Below are 21845 nucleotides of genomic sequence, written 5' to 3'. Positions count from 1 at the left end.
TTTTATTTTTGATCAATTTTCTATTTTTAATTTTTCTACTCTCTATTTTTTTCAATTTTTCGAAATTCATTTATTCTTTTCTTTTTATTTAATTTTTAATCGATTTTTCCAATTTTCTCTATTTTTTCAATTTTCTCAATTTTTTTCTATTTATTTGGAATATTTTTATTTTTTCCAAATTATTTCAATAATTTCAAATTTCAATGAGGTTTTTCATTTTTTATAATTAAATTGAAGAATTTTTGCATTTTTACGAAAGTTTTTTGTTGGAAAAACCTTTGTTTTGAAAAATTTTTTGATATTTCATTCAAAATTTTTTCCAATTTTTTTGGTTCCATTTTTCTTATTTTTGATAATTTTCTTTAAATAAAAAAAATACATATTTATAGGGGAAAAGAAAAAAAATTAATTTCCCCTCCATTTAATACGAAAAAAAAACAAAATTCACCATATCTAGTTTGATCCAGTAAATTCCTTTTTCAGAGTCCCTTAAATACGAGTCCCTTAAACACGAGCCCCTCAACATTATCACCCACGAGTATACCATTGAACGCTAGACCACAAAACCGATTTCACTTCACCAATTCCCACCCGGTAGGTTAATTTTCTCATTTTTTCCACCTTTAAAAACCCCTACAAAAGTGAAATTTAACCCCCCCCCTAAAAAATACATACGTATATTTTTTTCATAAAAATATACGCGCTTAAACGTTTAACTTTCAAAATTCCCGCTAAAACTCTACAAGACTGTCACCTGTCGAATGTTAATCAAACCTCAGGTTAAGTGATTTAAAAATAAGCGAAATAAAACCCTCAAAAATGAATTTGTTTTCACAATTATTGTGAAATATTTATATGAAAAAGTTTTTTCAGTTCAAAAATTTATATACGAGGTTAATTCAAAATTATTAAATATCCAATTGAATAATTTATAAATAATAAAAACTTCGTACTTAACCTAACTTTTTATAATTATATTATAAGAGATATTTGCATCTAGTTCAGCCAATTTGCTGTTGAAATAAATTTCACTTTTGTACATTTTCAAATTCTGCGCATTTTGTGACATTATTTAAAAAAAAATACGCGTATACAGGGTGTTACGAAAATTATGCTAATCTAGTTGATTTATTCATTTCTATCTGTTATTCAAGTGATTTGATTGAACGGATAATCACCGGATGTTATGAATATTTGTTGTTATTATCGTAATTTGATTTTTTTTTAATTATTTTTTTATAGCGAAATGCGCAAAATTATGTAGTGGGTGTTGTTGTGATGCTTGATTTTTCTTTTTGTAAACAAAATTTCGATTTTATTGCTACAAAAAATTTGATAATGGATTAATGAAATTCGTTCTAATTTGGTTGAAATGATACGCGCATACTCCGTCGTTTTTCAGGACCGGCTTTCGAACTATTTGATTTACGTAAATTTAAAAAAAAACTGTCAACTTTTCGTATGATATACGGGGTGTTTTGAAATTATATAAACGAAAAATTTCGTTAGAAATAACCGCGCACATTTCGTCTTTGGTCAGGACCGGCTTTTGAACTTTTTGACTTTCATAATTTTTAAAAAAAAATCGTCAATTTGTAAAATGACTTTCTTTTTCTTATACGAGGTGTTTCCAAAGTATCTTATTGATAAAATTCCATTAAAACCAACCCCAAACATTTCGTTGTTGGTCAGGACCGGCTTTTGAACTTTTTGACTTTCGTAATTTTGAAAAAAAAATCGTCAGTTTGTAAAATGACTTTCTTTTTCTTATATGAGGTGTTTCCCAAGTATCTTATTGATAAAATTCCATTAAAAACAACCCCAAACATTTCGTTGTTGGTCAGGACCGGCTTTTGAACTTTTTGACTTTCGTAATTTTTAAAAAAAAATCGTCAATTTGTAAAATGACTTTCTTTTTCTTATACGAGGTGTTTCCAAAGTATGTTATTGATAAAATTCCATTAAAAACATCCCCACACATTTCGTTGTTGGTCAGGACAGGATTTTGAACTTTTTGACTTTCGTAATTTAAAAAAAAAATCGTCAATTTGTAAAATGACTTTCTTTTTCTTATACGAGGTGTTTCCAAAGTATCTTATTGATATAATTCCATTAAAAACAACCCCAAACATTTCGTTGTTGGTCAGGACCGGCTTTTGAACTTTTTGACTTTCGTAATTTTAAAAAAAAAATCGTCAATTTGTAAAATGACTTTCTTTTTATTATACGAGGTGTTTCCAAAGTATCTTATTGATAAAATTCCATTAAAAACAACCCCAAACATTTCGTTGTTGGTCAGGACCGGCTTTTGAACTTTTTGACTTTCGTAATTTTTTAAAAAAAATCGTCAATTTGTAAAATGACTTTCTTTTTCTTATACGAGGTGTTTCCAAAGTATCTTATTGATAAAATTCCATTAAAACCAACCCCAAACATTTCGTTGTTGGTCAGGACCGGCTTTTGAACTTTTTGACTTTCGTAATTTTGAAAAAAAAATCGTCAGTTTGTAAAATGACTTTCTTTTTCTTATATGAGGTGTTTCCCAAGTATCTTATTGATAAAATTCCATTAAAAACAACCCCAAACATTTCGTTGTTGGTCAGGACCGGCTTTTGAACTTTTTGACTTTCGTAATTTATAAAAAAAATCGTCAATTTGTAAAATGACTTTCTTTTTCTTATACGAGGTGTTTCCAAAGTATCTTATTGATAAAATTCCATTAAAAACAACCCCAAACATTTCGTTGTTGGTCAGGACCGGCTTTTGAACTTTTTGACTTTCGTAATTTAAAAAAAAAATCGTCAATTTGTAAAATGACTTCCTTTTTCTTATACGAGGTGTTTCCCAAGTATCTTATTGATAAAATTCCATTAAAAACATCCCCACACATTTCGTTGTTGGTCAGGACCGGCTTTTGAACTTTTTGACTTTCGTAATTTAAAAAAAAAATCGTCAATTTGTAAAATGACTTCCTTTTTCTTATACGAGGTGTTTCCCAAGTATCTTATTGATAAAATTCCATTAAAAACATCCCCACACATTTCGTTGTTGGTCAGGACAGGATTTTGAACTTTTTGACTTTCGTAATTTAAAAAAAAAATCGTCAGTTTGTAAAATGACTTTCTTTTTCTTATATGAGGTGTTTCCCAAGTATCTTATTGATAAAATTCCATTAAAAACAACCCCAAACATTTCGTTGTTGGTCAGGACCGGCTTTTGAACTTTTTGACTTTCGTAATTTATAAAAAAAATCGTCAATTTGTAAAATGACTTTCTTTTTCTTATACGAGGTGTTTCCCAAGTATCTTATTGATAAAATTCCATTAAAAACATCCCCACACATTTCGTTGTTGGTCAGGACAGGATTTTGAACTTTTTGACTTTCGTAATTTAAAAAAAAAATCGTCAATTTGTAAAATGACTTTCTTTTTCTTATACGAGGTGTTTCCAAAGTATCTTATTGATATAATTCCATTAAAAACAACCCCAAACATTTCGTTGTTGGTCAGGACCGGCTTTTGAACTTTTTGACTTTCGTAATTTTAAAAAAAAAATGGTCAATTTGTAAAATGACTTTCTTTTTCTTATACGAGGTGTTTCCAAAGTATCTTATTGATAAAATTCCATTAAAACCAACCCCAAACATTTCGTTGTTGGTCAGGACCGGCTTTTGAACTTTTTGACTTTCGTAATTTTGAAAAAAAAATCGTCAGTTTGTAAAATGACTTTCTTTTTCTTATATGAGGTGTTTCCCAAGTATCTTATTGATAAAATTCCATTAAAAACAACCCCAAACATTTCGTTGTTGGTCAGGACCGGCTTTTGAACTTTTTGACTTTCGTAATTTATAAAAAAAATCGTCAATTTGTAAAATGACTTTCTTTTTCTTATATGAGGTGTTTCCCAAGTATCTTATTGATAAAATTCCATTAAAAACAACCCCAAACATTTCGTTGTTGGTCAGGACCGGCTTTTGAACTTTTTGACTTTCGTAATTTAAAAAAAAAATCGTCAATTTGTAAAATGACTTTCTTTTTCTTATACGAGGTGTTTCCCAAGTATCTTATTGATAAAATTCCATTAAAAACATCCCCACACATTTCGTTGTTGGTCAGGACAGGATTTTGAACTTTTTGACTTTCGTAATTTAAAAAAAAAATCGTCAATTTGTAAAATGACTTTCTTTTTCTTATACGAGGTGTTTCCAAAGTATCTTATTGATATAATTCCATTAAAAACAACCCCAAACATTTCGTTGTTGGTCAGGACCGGCTTTTGAACTTTTTGACTTTCGTAATTTCGAAAAAAAAATCGTCAATTTGTAAAATGACTTTCTTTTTATTATACGAGGTGTTTCCAAAGTATCTTATTGATAAAATTCCATTAAAACCAACCCCAAACATTTCGTTGTTGGTCAGGACCGGCTTTTGAACTTTTTGACTTTCGTAATTTTGAAAAAAAAATCGTCAATTTGTAAAATGACTTTCTTTTTATTATACGAGGTGTTTCCAAAGTATCTTATTGATAAAATTCCATTAAAAACAACCCCAAACATTTCGTTGTTGGTCAGGACCGGCTTTTGAACTTTTTGACTTTCGTAATTTTAAAAAAAAAATCGTCAATTTGTAAAATGACTTTCTTTTTATTATACGAGGTGTTTCCAAAGTATCTTATTGATAAAATTCCATTAAAAACAACCCCAAACATTTCGTTTTTGGTCAGGACCGGCTTTTGAACTTTTTGACTTTCGTAATTTTTTAAAAAAAATCGTCAATTTGTAAAATGACTTTCTTTTTCTTATACGAGGTGTTTCCAAAGTATCTTATTGATAAAATTCCATTAAAACCAACCCCAAACATTTCGTTGTTGGTCAGGACCGGCTTTTGAACTTTTTGACTTTCGTAATTTTGAAAAAAAAATCGTCAGTTTGTAAAATGACTTTCTTTTTCTTATATGAGGTGTTTCCCAAGTATCTTATTGATAAAATTCCATTAAAAACAACCCCAAACATTTCGTTGTTGGTCAGGACCGGCTTTTGAACTTTTTGACTTTCGTAATTTATAAAAAAAATCGTCAATTTGTAAAATGACTTTCTTTTTCTTATACGAGGTGTTTCCAAAGTATCTTATTGATAAAATTCCATTAAAAACAACCCCAAACATTTCGTTGTTGGTCAGGACCGGCTTTTGAACTTTTTGACTTTCGTAATTTAAAAAAAAAATCGTCAATTTGTAAAATGACTTCCTTTTTCTTATACGAGGTGTTTCCCAAGTATCTTATTGATAAAATTCCATTAAAAACATCCCCACACATTTCGTTGTTGGTCAGGACCGGCTTTTGAACTTTTTGACTTTCGTAATTTAAAAAAAAAATCGTCAATTTGTAAAATGACTTCCTTTTTCTTATACGAGGTGTTTCCCAAGTATCTTATTGATAAAATTCCATTAAAAACATCCCCACACATTTCGTTGTTGGTCAGGACAGGATTTTGAACTTTTTGACTTTCGTAATTTAAAAAAAAAATCGTCAGTTTGTAAAATGACTTTCTTTTTCTTATATGAGGTGTTTCCCAAGTATCTTATTGATAAAATTCCATTAAAAACAACCCCAAACATTTCGTTGTTGGTCAGGACCGGCTTTTGAACTTTTTGACTTTCGTAATTTATAAAAAAAATCGTCAATTTGTAAAATGACTTTCTTTTTCTTATACGAGGTGTTTCCCAAGTATCTTATTGATAAAATTCCATTAAAAACATCCCCACACATTTCGTTGTTGGTCAGGACAGGATTTTGAACTTTTTGACTTTCGTAATTTAAAAAAAAAATCGTCAATTTGTAAAATGACTTTCTTTTTCTTATACGAGGTGTTTCCAAAGTATCTTATTGATATAATTCCATTAAAAACAACCCCAAACATTTCGTTGTTGGTCAGGACCGGCTTTTGAACTTTTTGACTTTCGTAATTTAAAAAAAAAAATGGTCAATTTGTAAAATGACTTTCTTTTTCTTATACGAGGTGTTTCCAAAGTATCTTATTGATAAAATTCCATTAAAACCAACCCCAAACATTTCGTTGTTGGTCAGGACCGGCTTTTGAACTTTTTGACTTTCGTAATTTTGAAAAAAAAATCGTCAGTTTGTAAAATGACTTTCTTTTTCTTATATGAGGTGTTTCCCAAGTATCTTATTGATAAAATTCCATTAAAAACAACCCCAAACATTTCGTTGTTGGTCAGGACCGGCTTTTGAACTTTTTGACTTTCGTAATTTATAAAAAAAATCGTCAATTTGTAAAATGACTTTCTTTTTCTTATATGAGGTGTTTCCCAAGTATCTTATTGATAAAATTCCATTAAAAACAACCCCAAACATTTCGTTGTTGGTCAGGACCGGCTTTTGAACTTTTTGACTTTCGTAATTTAAAAAAAAAATCGTCAATTTGTAAAATGACTTTCTTTTTCTTATACGAGGTGTTTCCCAAGTATCTTATTGATAAAATTCCATTAAAAACATCCCCACACATTTCGTTGTTGGTCAGGACAGGATTTTGAACTTTTTGACTTTCGTAATTTAAAAAAAAAATCGTCAATTTGTAAAATGACTTTCTTTTTCTTATACGAGGTGTTTCCAAAGTATCTTATTGATATAATTCCATTAAAAACAACCCCAAACATTTCGTTGTTGGTCAGGACCGGCTTTTGAACTTTTTGACTTTCGTAATTTCGAAAAAAAAATCGTCAATTTGTAAAATGACTTTCTTTTTATTATACGAGGTGTTTCCAAAGTATCTTATTGATAAAATTCCATTAAAACCAACCCCAAACATTTCGTTGTTGGTCAGGACCGGCTTTTGAACTTTTTGACTTTCGTAATTTTGAAAAAAAAATCGTCAGTTTGTAAAATGACTTTCTTTTTCTTATATGAGGTGTTTCCCAAGTATCTTATTGATAAAATTCCATTAAAAACAACCCCAAACATTTCGTTGTTGGTCAGGACCGGCTTTTGAACTTTTTGACTTTCGTAATTTATAAAAAAAATCGTCAATTTGTAAAATGACTTTCTTTTTCTTATACGAGGTGTTTCCAAAGTATCTTATTGATAAAATTCCATTAAAAACAACCCCAAACATTTCGTTGTTGGTCAGGACCGGCTTTTGAACTTTTTGACTTTCGTAATTTAAAAAAAAAATCGTCAATTTGTAAAATGACTTCCTTTTTCTTATACGAGGTGTTTCCCAAGTATCTTATTGATAAAATTCCATTAAAAACATCCCCACACATTTCGTTGTTGGTCAGGACCGGCTTTTGAACTTTTTGACTTTCGTAATTTAAAAAAAAAAATCGTCAATTTGTAAAATGACTTCCTTTTTCTTATACGAGGTGTTTCCCAAGTATCTTATTGATAAAATTCCATTAAAAACATCCCCACACATTTCGTTGTTGGTCAGGACAGGATTTTGAACTTTTTGACTTTCGTAATTTAAAAAAAAAATCGTCAGTTTGTAAAATGACTTTCTTTTTCTTATATGAGGTGTTTCCCAAGTATCTTATTGATAAAATTCCATTAAAAACAACCCCAAACATTTCGTTGTTGGTCAGGACCGGCTTTTGAACTTTTTGACTTTCGTAATTTATAAAAAAAATCGTCAATTTGTAAAATGACTTTCTTTTTCTTATACGAGGTGTTTCCCAAGTATCTTATTGATAAAATTCCATTAAAAACATCCCCACACATTTCGTTGTTGGTCAGGACAGGATTTTGAACTTTTTGACTTTCGTAATTTAAAAAAAAAATCGTCAATTTGTAAAATGACTTTCTTTTTCTTATACGAGGTGTTTCCAAAGTATCTTATTGATATAATTCCATTAAAAACAACCCCAAACATTTCGTTGTTGGTCAGGACCGGCTTTTGAACTTTTTGACTTTCGTAATTTTAAAAAAAAAATGGTCAATTTGTAAAATGACTTTCTTTTTCTTATACGAGGTGTTTCCAAAGTATCTTATTGATAAAATTCCATTAAAACCAACCCCAAACATTTCGTTGTTGGTCAGGACCGGCTTTTGAACTTTTTGACTTTCGTAATTTTGAAAAAAAAATCGTCAGTTTGTAAAATGACTTTCTTTTTCTTATATGAGGTGTTTCCCAAGTATCTTATTGATAAAATTCCATTAAAAACAACCCCAAACATTTCGTTGTTGGTCAGGACCGGCTTTTGAACTTTTTGACTTTCGTAATTTATAAAAAAAATCGTCAATTTGTAAAATGACTTTCTTTTTCTTATATGAGGTGTTTCCCAAGTATCTTATTGATAAAATTCCATTAAAAACAACCCCAAACATTTCGTTGTTGGTCAGGACCGGCTTTTGAACTTTTTGACTTTCGTAATTTTGAAAAAAAAATCGTCAGTTTGTAAAATGACTTTCTTTTTCTTATATGAGGTGTTTCCCAAGTATCTTATTGATAAAATTCCATTAAAAACAACCCCAAACATTTCGTTGTTGGTCAGGACCGGCTTTTGAACTTTTTGACTTTCGTAATTTATAAAAAAAATCGTCAATTTGTAAAATGACTTTCTTTTTCTTATATGAGGTGTTTCCCAAGTATCTTATTGATAAAATTCCATTAAAAACAACCCCAAACATTTCGTTGTTGGTCAGGACCGGCTTTTGAACTTTTTGACTTTCGTAATTTAAAAAAAAAATCGTCAATTTGTAAAATGACTTTCTTTTTCTTATACGAGGTGTTTCCCAAGTATCTTATTGATAAAATTCCATTAAAAACATCCCCACACATTTCGTTGTTGGTCAGGACAGGATTTTGAACTTTTTGACTTTCGTAATTTTTTAAAAAAAATCGTCAATTTGTAAAATGACTTTCTTTTTCTTATACGAGGTGTTTCCAAAGTATCTTATTGATAAAATTCCATTAAAACCAACCCCAAACATTTCGTTGTTGGTCAGGACCGGCTTTTGAACTTTTTGACTTTCGTAATTTCGAAAAAAAAATCGTCAATTTGTAAAATGACTTTCTTTTTATTATACGAGGTGTTTCCAAAGTATCTTATTGATAAAATTCCATTAAAAACAACCCCAAACATTTCGTAGTTTAGTCAGGACCGGCTTTTGAACTTTTTGACTTTCGTAATTTTGAAAAAAAAATCGTCAATTTGTAAAATGACTTTCTTTTTATTATACGAGGTGTTTCCAAAGTATCTTATTGATAAAATTCCATTAAAAACAACCCCACACATTTCCTAGTTTAGTCAGGACCGGCTTTTGAACTTTTTGACTTTCGTAATTTTGAAAAAAATCCATTAACACATTTTTCGCACAAAATTTTGAAAAATTATACCGTCAAACTAATTAAAATATTTTATATATACGAGGTGTTTGGAAAACTATATGTTAAATTAAATTTTGACGGTATAATTTTTATTCATTTAGCTTTTTTTTTTCTTTTTATTTTGCATGTTTTTTTTTTGTGATATTGTTACAGAATCAGTTAACAGTGCCATTTAATCACAGGTATCAACATCAACAGGTGGGCAAAATTATTTTTTTTTTTTAATTTTTATTTTTTTTTCCAATAATAAACGCGATATTTGTGGGGGGTTTTGAGGAATTTGTTTATTTCGTTTTAAATTTTTTTTTGCAGAATATACAATTAGATAAGAATTTAGTAAATATGGTGGATAATTCGAATTACGCGCAATTACCGGGTTTGAGCGGAATTTACCAACAACAATGTCCCTCTACATCCCCGTCGCCCACGGTAATTACCATAAATTTATTCTAAAACAAAAAAATCTTTTTTTTTTCGAAATTTTTTTTTACTTTATTTTTTTGATTTTTTTTTTTTTCGGAATCGAAGTTGTTTTCTAGTTACAGCAAACCGGTGCCTATAGAAGTCCGAGGCCGAGTCCCCAATCGTCGCCTAGTCCTGGTAGGCATTCGGCTCCTTGTAGTCCCGGAGCTACTAGTCCTTTACCCAATGAATATCACGTGATCAATCAACCGACGTCGCAGTTTCAACAACATTTCGAACAATTGTCAATGGTGAGTGGCTGTCGAAATGATTATTTTGTTTTGGGGGGTCGAAATCTGGGTGGAAATTGGATTTTTAATGTGAGATTGCTCCATTTTTTCCTATTTTCAGTATTTTCAAATTAATATTTTTTCGAGATTTTTTGATTTATCGAAATATCTCGAAAAAGCTTCGTTTTCATTTTTTTTTTGGATGAAAATTGGATTTTTGATATGAAAATGCTCGATTTTTTCTCATTTTCAATATAATTGAATTAATAGTTGTTTTTTCGAGAATTTTTGAAAATTCGAAATATCTCGAAAAATCTTCGTTTTCGTTTCTTTTGGTAGAAATTTGATATTTAGTGTGAAAATTCTTGCTTTCTTAGTATTTTCCCTTTATTTGGAGAAATAGTGGCTTATTCGAATTTTTTTTGATTTTCCGAAATATCTCGAAAAATGATTTGTTGCAATTTTTTGGGTTAAAATTGGATTTTTAGTATGAAAATGCGCGTTTTTTTCGTATTTTTAATATAATTGAATTAATAGTGGTTTTTTCGAGATTTTTTGATAATTCGAAATATCTCGAAAAATGATTTGTTGCCATTTTTTGGGTTAGAATTGGATTTTTAGTATAAAAATGCGCGTTTTTTTTTCGTATTTTTAAATTAATTGAATTAATATTGGTTTTTTCGTGATTTTTCGATTTTCCGAAATATCTCGAAAAATGATTTGTCACCACTTATTTGGATTAAAATTGGATTTTTAGTATGAAAATGCGCGTTTTTTAAATATAATTGAATTAATAGTGGTTTTTTCGAGATTTTTTGATAATTCGAAATATCTCGAAAAATGATTTGTTGCCATTTTTTGGGTTAGAATTGAATTCTTAGTATGAAAATGCACATCTTTTCTCATATTTTTAAATTAATTGAATTAATAGTGGTTTTTTCGATATTTTTCGATTTTCCGAAATATCTCGAAAAATGTTTTGTCGCCACTTATTTGGATTAAAATTGGATTTTTAGTATGAAAATGCGCGTTTTTTAAATATAATTGAATTAATAGTGGTTTTTTCGAGATTTTTTGATAATTCGAAATATCTCGAAAAATGATTTGTTGCCATTTTTTGGGTTAGAATTGAATTCTTAGTATGAAAATGCACATCTTTTCTCATATTTTTAAATTAATTGAATTAATAGTGGTTTTTTCGATATTTTTCGATTTTCCGAAATATCTCGAAAAATGTTTTGTCGCCACTTATTTGGATTAAAATTGGATTTTTAGTATGAAAATGCGCGTTTTTTAAATATAATTGAATTAATAGTTGTTTTTTCGAGAATTTTTGAAAATTCGAAATATCTCGAAAAATCTTCGTTTTCGTTTCTTTTGGTAGAAATTTGATATTTAGTGTGAAAATTCTTGCTTTCTTAGTATTTTCCCTTTATTTGGAGAAATAGTGGTTTATTCGAATTTTTTTGATTTTCCGAAATATCTCGAAAATTGATTTGTTGCCATTTTTTGGGTTAGAATTGAATTTTTAGTATGAAAATGCGCGTTTTTTCTCATATTTTTAAATTAATTGAATTAATAGTGGTTTTTTCGAGAATTTTTGAAAATTCGAAATATCTCGAAAAATGATTTGTCGCCACTTATTTGGATTAAAATTGGATTTTTAGTATGAAAATGCGCGTTTTTTAAATATAATTGAATTAGTAGTTGTTTTTTCGAGAATTTTTGAAAATTCCAAATATCTCGAAAAATCTTCGTTTTCGTTTCTTTTGGTAGAAATTTGATATTTAGTGTGAAAATTCTTGCTTTCTTAGTATTTTCCCTTTATTTGGAGAAATAGTGGTTTATTCGAATTTTTTTTTATTTTCCGAAATATCTCGAAAACTGCTTCGTTTTTATTTTTTTTTTAAACTCGATTTTTATTGTGAAAATGCTTATTTTTTTGTATTATCCGTATGTTTGGAATAATAGTTTTTTTTTCTATAGTTTTTGATAATTTAAAATATCTCGAAAATGCTTCCTTTTCTTTTTTCTTTTTGATATAACTAGATGGAAATTGAATATTTATTGTGAAAATGCTCGTTTTTTCAATATAATTGAATTGATATTTTTATTTTTGGAAAAGAAAATTCGATTTTTAGTGTGTACATGCTCATTTTCCCCGTATTTTCGGTATATTTGCATCAATAGTGGTTTTTGCAAAATTTTTAAAAAATTCAAAGTATCTCGAAAATGCTTTGATTTTAATTTTTTTTTTTTGGTTTTAATGAATTATACAGATAAAAATTTTCATGTTATATCGGAATCGTTCAGATATTTTCGTATTATATTTTCGTATTATATCTCGAAAATGTCTTTATATTTTCCGCGATAATTAGAAGAAAATTTAAATTTTTTCGTATTTTCAAATTTTTTTGGCTGAAAAATATATTTAAAAAAAAATATTAAATATTGTTTATTTTTGGCAATAAATTTTGAATTCTCCAAAACATTTCCAAAATATCTCGAAAATAAATAATAAAAAATCACCGTTTATTAAATCAAGTAAAATATACGGTGGTGTGTGTTCATTTGAAAACACCAATTTTCAATTCCATAAAATTCGTAAGAAAATTTTAAAAAAATTATACTTAGAAGGGGTCAACCGGTACATTGAATAAAAGTGAACAATAGGTGGTAAAACATTTCTACATACTAACATTTTGAAGCTAAAAGTTAAATATCATCAACGAGCAAAAATTTTTCCAAGAAAAATCATTTTTTTTCCAAAAAAAACTTTTATAAATGCTCCGAAATATTTAACTTTTGGTTTTGTTTTCGAAATTCCATTGATCATTTTCATCGAGGGTGTGTGTGTTGTCAGGACTGGGCACAGCTGGTGGCGAGCCTATTGGAATCAGGCTGCACCTGGAGTGCGCAGTTGCAGGTGATTAACCTTATCACGTCATAACATTTTTTTTTATTTTGAATTATTTTATTTTATTTTTATGTGACCCACAAAATAATTATTTTTGCTCGACACTGTATGCACGCAAAAAAAATTAATCACCGTATACGAACCCGGAGACTTATAATTTCGACTTTCAATTGGTAAATTACAGCGGAAAATTTATTTTTCTCCTTCAATAAAAATTTCCCTAATATTATATCATTATTTTTATTTACCCTGTATTATTACGGAAAATGTGTCAAAGCGTCCCACGTATATCGAGCATCAATGGTCGAATTAGACGCTTGTTATTCGATTCCTTTAATTTTTTTCTCCAACTACGGCTTCGGTGACGTATAAAAGCGGCAACACTGTAATTTTTCCGACATCAAATGGAAAATTATTTTCTTTTTGATGCGTTTGATGTATGAAATTTCTTTCTTACATCCCACGATGTTTTTTTTTCGACGTTTGATTTAAAAAAAATCGTTTTTGCGTTATAGAAAGTTGCGATACGTTATACAGGGTATTTAAAAATTATCGACAAAGTAATGTGACGTTCTGTATAATAAAAAAAAATGTTAATTATTATAACGATCTATTGCGGTCATAATTTCAAAATTTGAACTGAAAATTCGGATATTTGAGTGTAAAATTATCGATTTATTCGATATTCGTTAAATTTAATACAGGGTGAAGTCGAAATATGCGAAAATTATTTTTTTTTCGAAATTTTCAAAGAGATCGTTCGAATCGCTTGCTAGAAGGTTAGGATGGGTCGTTATTTTCGATATACAGGGCGTTCGATCACTCATCGAGGTTAATACCGTGATATCTGATTCGAAATACATTTAAATATATACGGAATGTCCCACTCCAATTTGTTATTTTGTCATTTAACTTTCGTTTTCGTTTGTTATGACAAAAAAAGTGGGAAAATTTCGAATTATGAGTGTAAAATTGTTGGTTTATTCAGTTGGACCCTCCTACCAGCATGTCTTACGTGGACCAATCGACAGGTGCTCAACATCAACCGCATTCGCCTTCTAATATACAAAACGCCAGCCCCATCGGCAGTATAGAAATGATGACCACCGATGCAGGATATTACAGTACGTCTCCGCAACAATTAGTGTATCCTTCTCCTTCGCCAGGATTGAGGACGACGCCGAATACACCTACCAGTTTACCTGAAATCGTACTCACAGGTAATCTCATTGTCTGTGTGTGTGTGTGTGGTGTGTGTGTGTGTGTGTGTGTGTGTGTGTGTGTGTGTGTGTGTGTGTGTGTGTGTGTGTGTCAATCGTCCAACTGTTTTTAGTCCAAAAATCGTCGTTTCTAGAAATTTCTAGCTAATTTTTCGGGGCATTCGTATTAAAATTCGCACATTACCCATTCGTCCAACTGTTTTTAGTCCAAAAATCGACGTTTCTAGAAATTTCTAGCAAAGTTTCCGCGGTATCCATATTAAAATTCGAAAATTACCTATTCGTCCAACTGTTTTTAGTCAAAAAATCGACGTTTCTAGAAATTTCAATGGAAGTTTCCTCGATATCTGTATTAAAATTCGAAAATTACCCATTCGTCCAACTGTTTTTAGTCAAAAAATCGACGTTTCTAGAAATTTCTATGGAAGTTTCCGCGATATCTGTATTAAAATTCGAAAATTACCCATTCGTCCAACTGTTTTTAGTCCAAAAATCGAAGTTTCTAGAAGTTTCTAGCAAAGTTTCCGCGGTATCCATATTAAAATTCGAAAATTACCCATTCGTCCAACTGTTTTTAGTCAAAAAATCGACGTTTCTAGAAATTTCTAGCAAAGTTTCCGCGGTATCCATATTAAAATTCGAAAATTACCCATTCGTCCAACTGTTTTTAGTCAAAAAATCGACGTTTCTAGAAATTTCTAGCGAAGTTTCCGCGGTATCCATATTAAAATTCGAAAATTACCTATTCGTCCAACTGTTTTTAGTCAAAAAATCGACGTTTCTAGAAATTTTTAGCGAAGTTTCCGCGGTATCCATATTAAAATTCGAAAATTACCCATTCGTCCAACTGTTTTTAGTCAAAAAATCGACGTCTCTAGAAATTTCTAGCAAAGTTTCCGCGGTATCCATATTAAAATTCGAAAATTACCTATTCGTCCAACTGTTTTTAGTCAAAAAATCGACGTTTCTAGAAATTTCTATGGAAGTTTCCGCGATATCTGTATTAAAATTCGAAAATTACCCATTCGTCCAACTGTTTTTAGTCCAAAAATCGAAGTTTCTAGAAGTTTCTAGCAAAGTTTCCGCGGTATCCATATTAAAATTCGAAAATTACCCATTCGTCCAACTGTTTTTAGTCAAAAAATCGACGTTTCTAGAAATTTCTAGCAAAGTTTCCGCGGTATCCATATTAAAATTCGAAAATTACCCATTCGTCCAACTGTTTTTAGTCAAAAAATCGACGTTTCTAGAAATTTCTAGCGAAGTTTCCGCGGTATCCATATTAAAATTCGAAAATTACCTATTCGTCCAACTGTTTTTAGTCAAAAAATCGCGTTTCTAGAAATTTCTATGGAAGTTTCCGCGATATCTGTATTAAAATTCGAAAATTACCCATTCGTCCAACTGTTTTTAGTCCAAAAATCGAAGTTTCTAGAAATTTCTAGCAAAGTTTCCGCGGTATCCATATTAAAATTCGAAAATTACCTATTCGTCCAACTGTTTTTAGTCAAAAAATCGCGTTTCTAGAAATTTCTATGGAAGTTTCCGCGATATCTGTATTAAAATTCGAAAATTACCCATTCGTCCAACTGTTTTTAGTCCAAAAATCGAAGTTTCTAGAAATTTCTAGCAAAGTTTCCGCGGTATCCATATTAAAATTCGAAAACTACCTATTCGTCCAACTGTTTTTAGTCAAAAAATCGACGTTTCTAGAAATTTCAATGGAAGTTTCCTCGATATCTGTATTAAAATTCGAAAATTACCCATTCGTCCAACTGTTTTTAGTCAAAAAATCGACGTTTCTAGAAATTTCTAGCAAAGTTTCCGCGGTATCCATATTAAAATTCGAAAATTACCTATTCGTCCAACTGTTTTTAGTCAAAAAATCGCGTTTCTAGAAATTTCTATGGAAGTTTCCGCGATATCTGTATTAAAATTCGAAAATTACCCATTCGTCCAACTGTTTTTAGTCCAAAAATCGAAGTTTCTAGAAATTTCTAGCAAAGTTTCCGCGGTATCCATATTAAAATTCGAAAATTACCCATGCGTCCAACTGTTTTTAGTCAAAAAATCGACGTTTCTAGAAATTTCTAGCAAAGTTTCCGCGGTATCCATATTAAAATTCGAAAATTACCTATTCGTCCAACTGTTTTTAGTCAAAAAATCGACGTTTCTAGAAATTTCAATGGAAGTTTCCTCGATATCTGTATTAAAATTCGAAAATTACCCATTCGTCCAACTGTTTTTAGTCAAAAAATCGACGTTTCTAGAAATTTCTAGCAAAGTTTCCGCGGTATCCATATTAAAATTCGAAAATTACCTATTCGTCCAACTGTTTTTAGTCAAAAAATTGACGTTTCTAGAAATTTCTATGGAAGTTTCCGCGATATCTATTAAAATTCGAAAATTACCCATTCGTCCAACTGTTTTTAGTCCAAAAATCGAAGTTTCTAGAAATTTCTAGCAAAGTTTCCACGGTATCCATATTAAAATTCGAAAATTACCCATTCGTCCAACTGTTTTTAGTCAAAAAATCGACGTTTCTAGAAATTTCTATGGAAGTTTCCGCGATATCTATTAAAATTCGAAAATTACCCATTCGTCCAACTGTTTTTAGTCCAAAAATCGAAGTTTCTAGAAATGTCTAGCAAAGTTTCCGCGGTATCCATATTAAAATTCGAAAATTACCCATTCGTCCAACTGTTTTTAGTCCAAAAATCGTCGTTTCTAGAAATTTCTAGCTGATTTTTCGGGGCATTCGTATTAAAATTCGCACATTACCCATTCGTCCAACTGTTTTTAGTCCAAAAAATCGACGTTTTTTTAGAAATTTCTAGCAAAGTTTCCGCGATATCCGTATTAAAATTCGAAAATTACCCATTCGTCCAACTGTTTTTAGTCCAAAAATCGACGTTTTTTTAGAAATTTCTAGCAAAGTTTCCGCGATATCCGTATTAAAATTCGAAAATTACCCATTCGTCCAACTGTTTTAGTCCAAATCCCGACGTTTCTAGAAATTTCTAGCAAAGTTTCCGCGGTATCCATATTAAAATTCGAAAATTACCCATTCGTCCAACTGTTTTTAGTCAAAAAATCGACGTTTCTAGAAATTTCTAGCAAAGTTTCCGCGGTATCCATATTAAAATTCGAAAATTACCTATTCGTCCAACTGTTTTTAGTCAAAAAATCGACGTTTCTAGAAATTTCTATGGAAGTTTCCGCGATATCTGTATTAAAATTCGAAAATTACCTATTCGTCCAACTGTTTTTAGTCCAAAAATCGACGTTTCTAGAAATTTCTAGCAAAGTTTCCACGGTATCCATATTAAAATTCGAAAATTACCCATTCGTCCAACTGTTTTTAGTCAAAGAATCGACGTTTCTAGAAATTTCTAGCAAAGTTTCCGCGGTATCCATATTAAAATTCGAAAATTACCTATTCGTCCAACTATTTTTAGTCAAAAAATCGACGTTTCTAGAAATTTCTAGCAAAGTTTCCGCGGTATCCATATTAAAATTCGAAAATTACCTATTCGTCCAACTGTTTTTAGTCAAAAAATCGACGTTTCTAGAAATTTCTATGGAAGTTTCCGCGATATCTGTATTAAAATTCGAAAATTACCCATTCGTCCAACTGTTTTTAGTCCAAAAATCGAAGTTTCTAGAAATTTCTAGCAAAGTTTCCGCGGTATCCATATTAAAATTCGAAATTTACCCATTCGTCCAACTGTTTTTAATCCAAATCTCGACGTTTCTAGAAATTTCTAGCAAAGTTTCCGCGGTATCCATATTAAAATTCGAAAATTACCTATTCGTCCAACTGTTTTTAGTCCAAAAATCGACGTTTCTAGAAATTTCTAGCAAAGTTTCCGCGGTATCCATATTAAAATTCGAAAATTACCCATTCGTCCAACTGTTTTTAGTCCAAAAATCGAAGTTTCTAGAAATTTCTAGCAAAGTTTCCACGGTATCCATATTAAAATTCGAAAATTACCCATTCGTCCAACTGTTTTTAGTCAAAAAATCGACGTTTCTAGAAATTTCTATGGAAGTTTCCGCGATATCTATTAAAATTCGAAAATTACCCATTCGTCCAACTGTTTTTAGTCCAAAAATCGAAGTTTCTAGAAATGTCTAGCAAAGTTTCCGCGGTATCCATATTAAAATTCGAAAATTACCCATTCGTCCAACTGTTTTTAGTCCAAAAATCGTCGTTTCTAGAAATTTCTAGCTGATTTTTCGGGGCATTCGTATTAAAATTCGCACATTACCCATTCGTCCAACTGTTTTTAGTCCAAAAAATCGACGTTTTTTTAGAAATTTCTAGCAAAGTTTCCGCGATATCCGTATTAAAATTCGAAAATTACCCATTCGTCCAACTGTTTTTAGTCCAAAAATCGACGTTTTTTTAGAAATTTCTAGCAAAGTTTCCGCGATATCCGTATTAAAATTCGAAAATTACCCATTCGTCCAACTGTTTTAGTCCAAATCCCGACGTTTCTAGAAATTTCTAGCAAAGTTTCCGCGGTATCCATATTAAAATTCGAAAATTACCCATTCGTCCAACTGTTTTTAGTCAAAAAATCGACGTTTCTAGAAATTTCTAGCAAAGTTTCCGCGGTATCCATATTAAAATTCGAAAATTACCTATTCGTCCAACTGTTTTTAGTCAAAAAATCGACGTTTCTAGAAATTTCTATGGAAGTTTCCGCGATATCTGTATTAAAATTCGAAAATTACCTATTCGTCCAACTGTTTTTAGTCCAAAAATCGACGTTTCTAGAAATTTCTAGCAAAGTTTCCGCGGTATCCATATTAAAATTCGAAAATTACCCATTCGTCCAACTGTTTTTAGTCAAAAAATCGACGTTTCTAGAAATTTCTGGACCCATAATCATTGACAGGATAATAATTTACAGATTTTTCGGGTGACGATGGTAGGACGGACATTTTCGACGAATCGTTAAAAGAAGGTTTGGGCACATTAGATTTCGACGAATTTCAAATGTTAACGAATTCGTCGATAGGCATATCGGAAATAGTCGAAGACCATTTCCGATTAGATCATCGCTCATAATTGCGAAAACGGTGAGTTCGCTTTTATCGCGACGAACACTATATACGAGGGCTAGTCGAAAACCAATTCTTTTTTTTTTTTTCGCAGGAATTCACTGCCGAATTTCTATTCTAGCTGTTTGTGCTACTTTAGTGGATTTTCAAAATATCTCCAAATGAAACTACGTGTGATCAGTTATTTAGTGACTTTATAGTGTGGCCAACCAAAAATAAAACAAAAAAATTACCGTCATTGTTACTGCAAACGGATTTTTTGAATTTTTTTAGTTTTATTTTTTTGTTTAAATTGAAAATTTTTAAAAATAATTACGTCTAAGAACAAAATGAATATTTTTAGTGAATTACGGGGATGTAAAGATGCAAATTTTTGAACTTTTTATTATATATTTTATTATATTTATATAAATGTTTATTCTTTAGGTTTTTTTTCATTTACGAACAATTTTTTTATAGGAATTTATGAAAAAACGCACAAATCCACTTTTTATCACTTATTTTTTGGAAAAAATATGATTTTTCAACGATTTTGAACCATTTCATAATCATACATCGTGATTCTCCCTGTATATTTTCGTTAGGATTGAAAATACACGGAAAAAATTGGTTTTAGTGGCAAGTTCGACGATTTTTATATCATTTTATGTTGTATCTGTATTTTTGACAGTTGTAAGGATGTTTCTGTATGTCTTTTCGTTCAATCCTGTATATATTAGTCGTTTTTCAGGTTCTGTTTCTACAAGGAGCTTTTTTTGCATTCAAACTTGACAATGAACTAAATTCTAACGAAATTTATACTCCGTTCCCCAAATTGATCAAAGACGTTCCTCCAGACTGTTTTTCTTCCCCCCAAGTTGACAAAACCTCCTAAAAAAATTGTTTTTTTGCGTCAAAACCGAAAAAAAATCGAAATCTACAAGATTTTTACGATTTTTTAATAATTCGTTGTAACGTGTCATTTTTGACAGCTTTAATGATGTTTATTAAAGTTTTTTCGTTCAATCTTTTCTATTTTCAACGTTTTTTTTTTCGATTCTATGTATACAAGAAGCTTTCTGCGGATTTAAAATTGATTAAGTTGACAAAAACGAAAAAATTACGAAATCTTCAAGATTTTCATGATTTTTCCATAATTCTTTGTTGTATCTTTCAATTTTGGAAGTTTTTCTATTCAATATTATCCTTCACCCTGTAATCCGGCCGCTACCTTCATCCATAGCGTATACTTCATAATCGCACAAAATTGCACATAAAACTTATTATTTTTATATATTCAATTTCTTTTAGGAATGGACAAACAAAATGTTGATTTTAAAAAAAAAAGCTTTTAAGATATTTTTTTCAATATATGCAACCACAAGGCAAATTTCGGTGCCAACCTCGTACCTTAGTTGAGTTTTTGTACCAACCTCGTACTCTAACTGACTTTTTCTGTACAAACCTCGTATTATATCTGACTTTCTGTGCAAACCTCGTACTCTAGCCGAGTTTTTGTACAAACCTCGTATTCTAATTGAGTTTTTGTACCAACCTCGTATTCTATATGACTTTTTGTACAAAAAGTCCTGCCCTAATTGGGTTTTTGTACCAACCTCGTACTTCAAATTACTTTGTGTACGAACCTCGTAATCTCTTTGACTTTTTCTACTACCCTCGTATTCTAGATTCTATTTTGTACCAACCTCGTATTCTTGCTGACTTTTTGTACAAACCTCGTACTCTAACTGAGTTTTTTGTACAAATCTCGTGTTCTAACTGACTTTTTGAGCAAACCTCGTACTCTAGCTGACTTTTTGTACGAACCTCGTATCTTTATTGACTTCTGTTTTACCAATGTGATACTCCGTATAATTTTTTGTACAAACCTCGTACCTCAGTTTCGCCGAATAGGGGTGGAAACCTCCCCCCGGAAATGCGCAAATCACCACGTTTGCAATAACAATGTTTTCGACGTAATTCGGAACAATTATATCCAAAGACTGAACCGCAGTCTTCAGTTGACTGTCGTAATAACGAATTTTTTTTTGGAAATTCCAAAAATTTATTATATATATACATGTATATGGTAAAAAATGTCAAAATGTTTAATTAAATTTGATTAGGACGTTTTTTAATGACGTGAAATTTTCAAATTTGGCGCTATAGGTTTAGCTCGAGGTGTTTGTAAATATAGTTGTGCAATTTTTTCATTTTTTTTGATTTTTCTTTTTAATAAAATAGTTAAGGTCCTTTTTTCAAAATAAAATTAATATAAATGGTGGTCTTGGGTTTCATTTTTTACCTAAAACTTCATTCACCCTGTAAATAATCGGTAAGTATACACTTAGTTTCGAATAAAAAAATTTTGTATACAGTCCATCAATCTTATAGTCAATCTGACGTCAGTAACAATAATTACACGTTTCTAATCATTAAATTACATTAGTTATGACAGCTGTCATTTTTAAACTAATCGAGTAGTTATGAAAAGGAATTATTTTAATTCAGTTATAAAATAATCGATAATGTTTATTCTATTATCCGATCGTACGTCCAATCTAAAATCTTTTATCTGCAATGATCACATAAGGTTAGAAAGAGATAAACAATAATTACATTCT

At 30.3% G+C, this 21845-nt stretch overlaps 1 protein-coding gene across 2 annotated transcripts in view; it reads left to right on the top strand.

Annotated features, from left to right (window-relative positions):
- LOC130442567 (CREB-regulated transcription coactivator 1) overlaps window positions 1–21505 on the top strand; it is a 33100-nt gene extending 11595 nt beyond the window's left edge. The window contains exons 4-10 of one of the 2 annotated variants that reach the window (XM_056776778.1): window positions 484–594; window positions 9497–9541; window positions 9656–9772; window positions 9883–10056; window positions 13941–14172; window positions 19092–19260; window positions 19337–21505. In XM_056776778.1, coding sequence (XP_056632756.1) covers window positions 484–594; window positions 9497–9541; window positions 9656–9772; window positions 9883–10056; window positions 13941–14172; window positions 19092–19249 — 837 coding nt within the window. In that variant the 3' untranslated portion in view covers window positions 19250–19260; window positions 19337–21505. The remainder of the gene's footprint in view (window positions 1–483; window positions 595–9496; window positions 9542–9655; window positions 9773–9882; window positions 10057–13940; window positions 14173–19091; window positions 19261–19336) is intronic. The other variant, XM_056776779.1, reaches the window with a different exon arrangement.
- Window positions 21506–21845: the final 340 nt, after the last annotated feature.

The sequence above is a fragment of the Diorhabda sublineata genome, chromosome 4 (genome assembly GCF_026230105.1).
Source record: "Diorhabda sublineata isolate icDioSubl1.1 chromosome 4, icDioSubl1.1, whole genome shotgun sequence".
Taxonomy (NCBI): domain Eukaryota; kingdom Metazoa; phylum Arthropoda; class Insecta; order Coleoptera; family Chrysomelidae; genus Diorhabda; species Diorhabda sublineata.
This window is presented reverse-complemented; position numbering and strand designations above follow the sequence as displayed.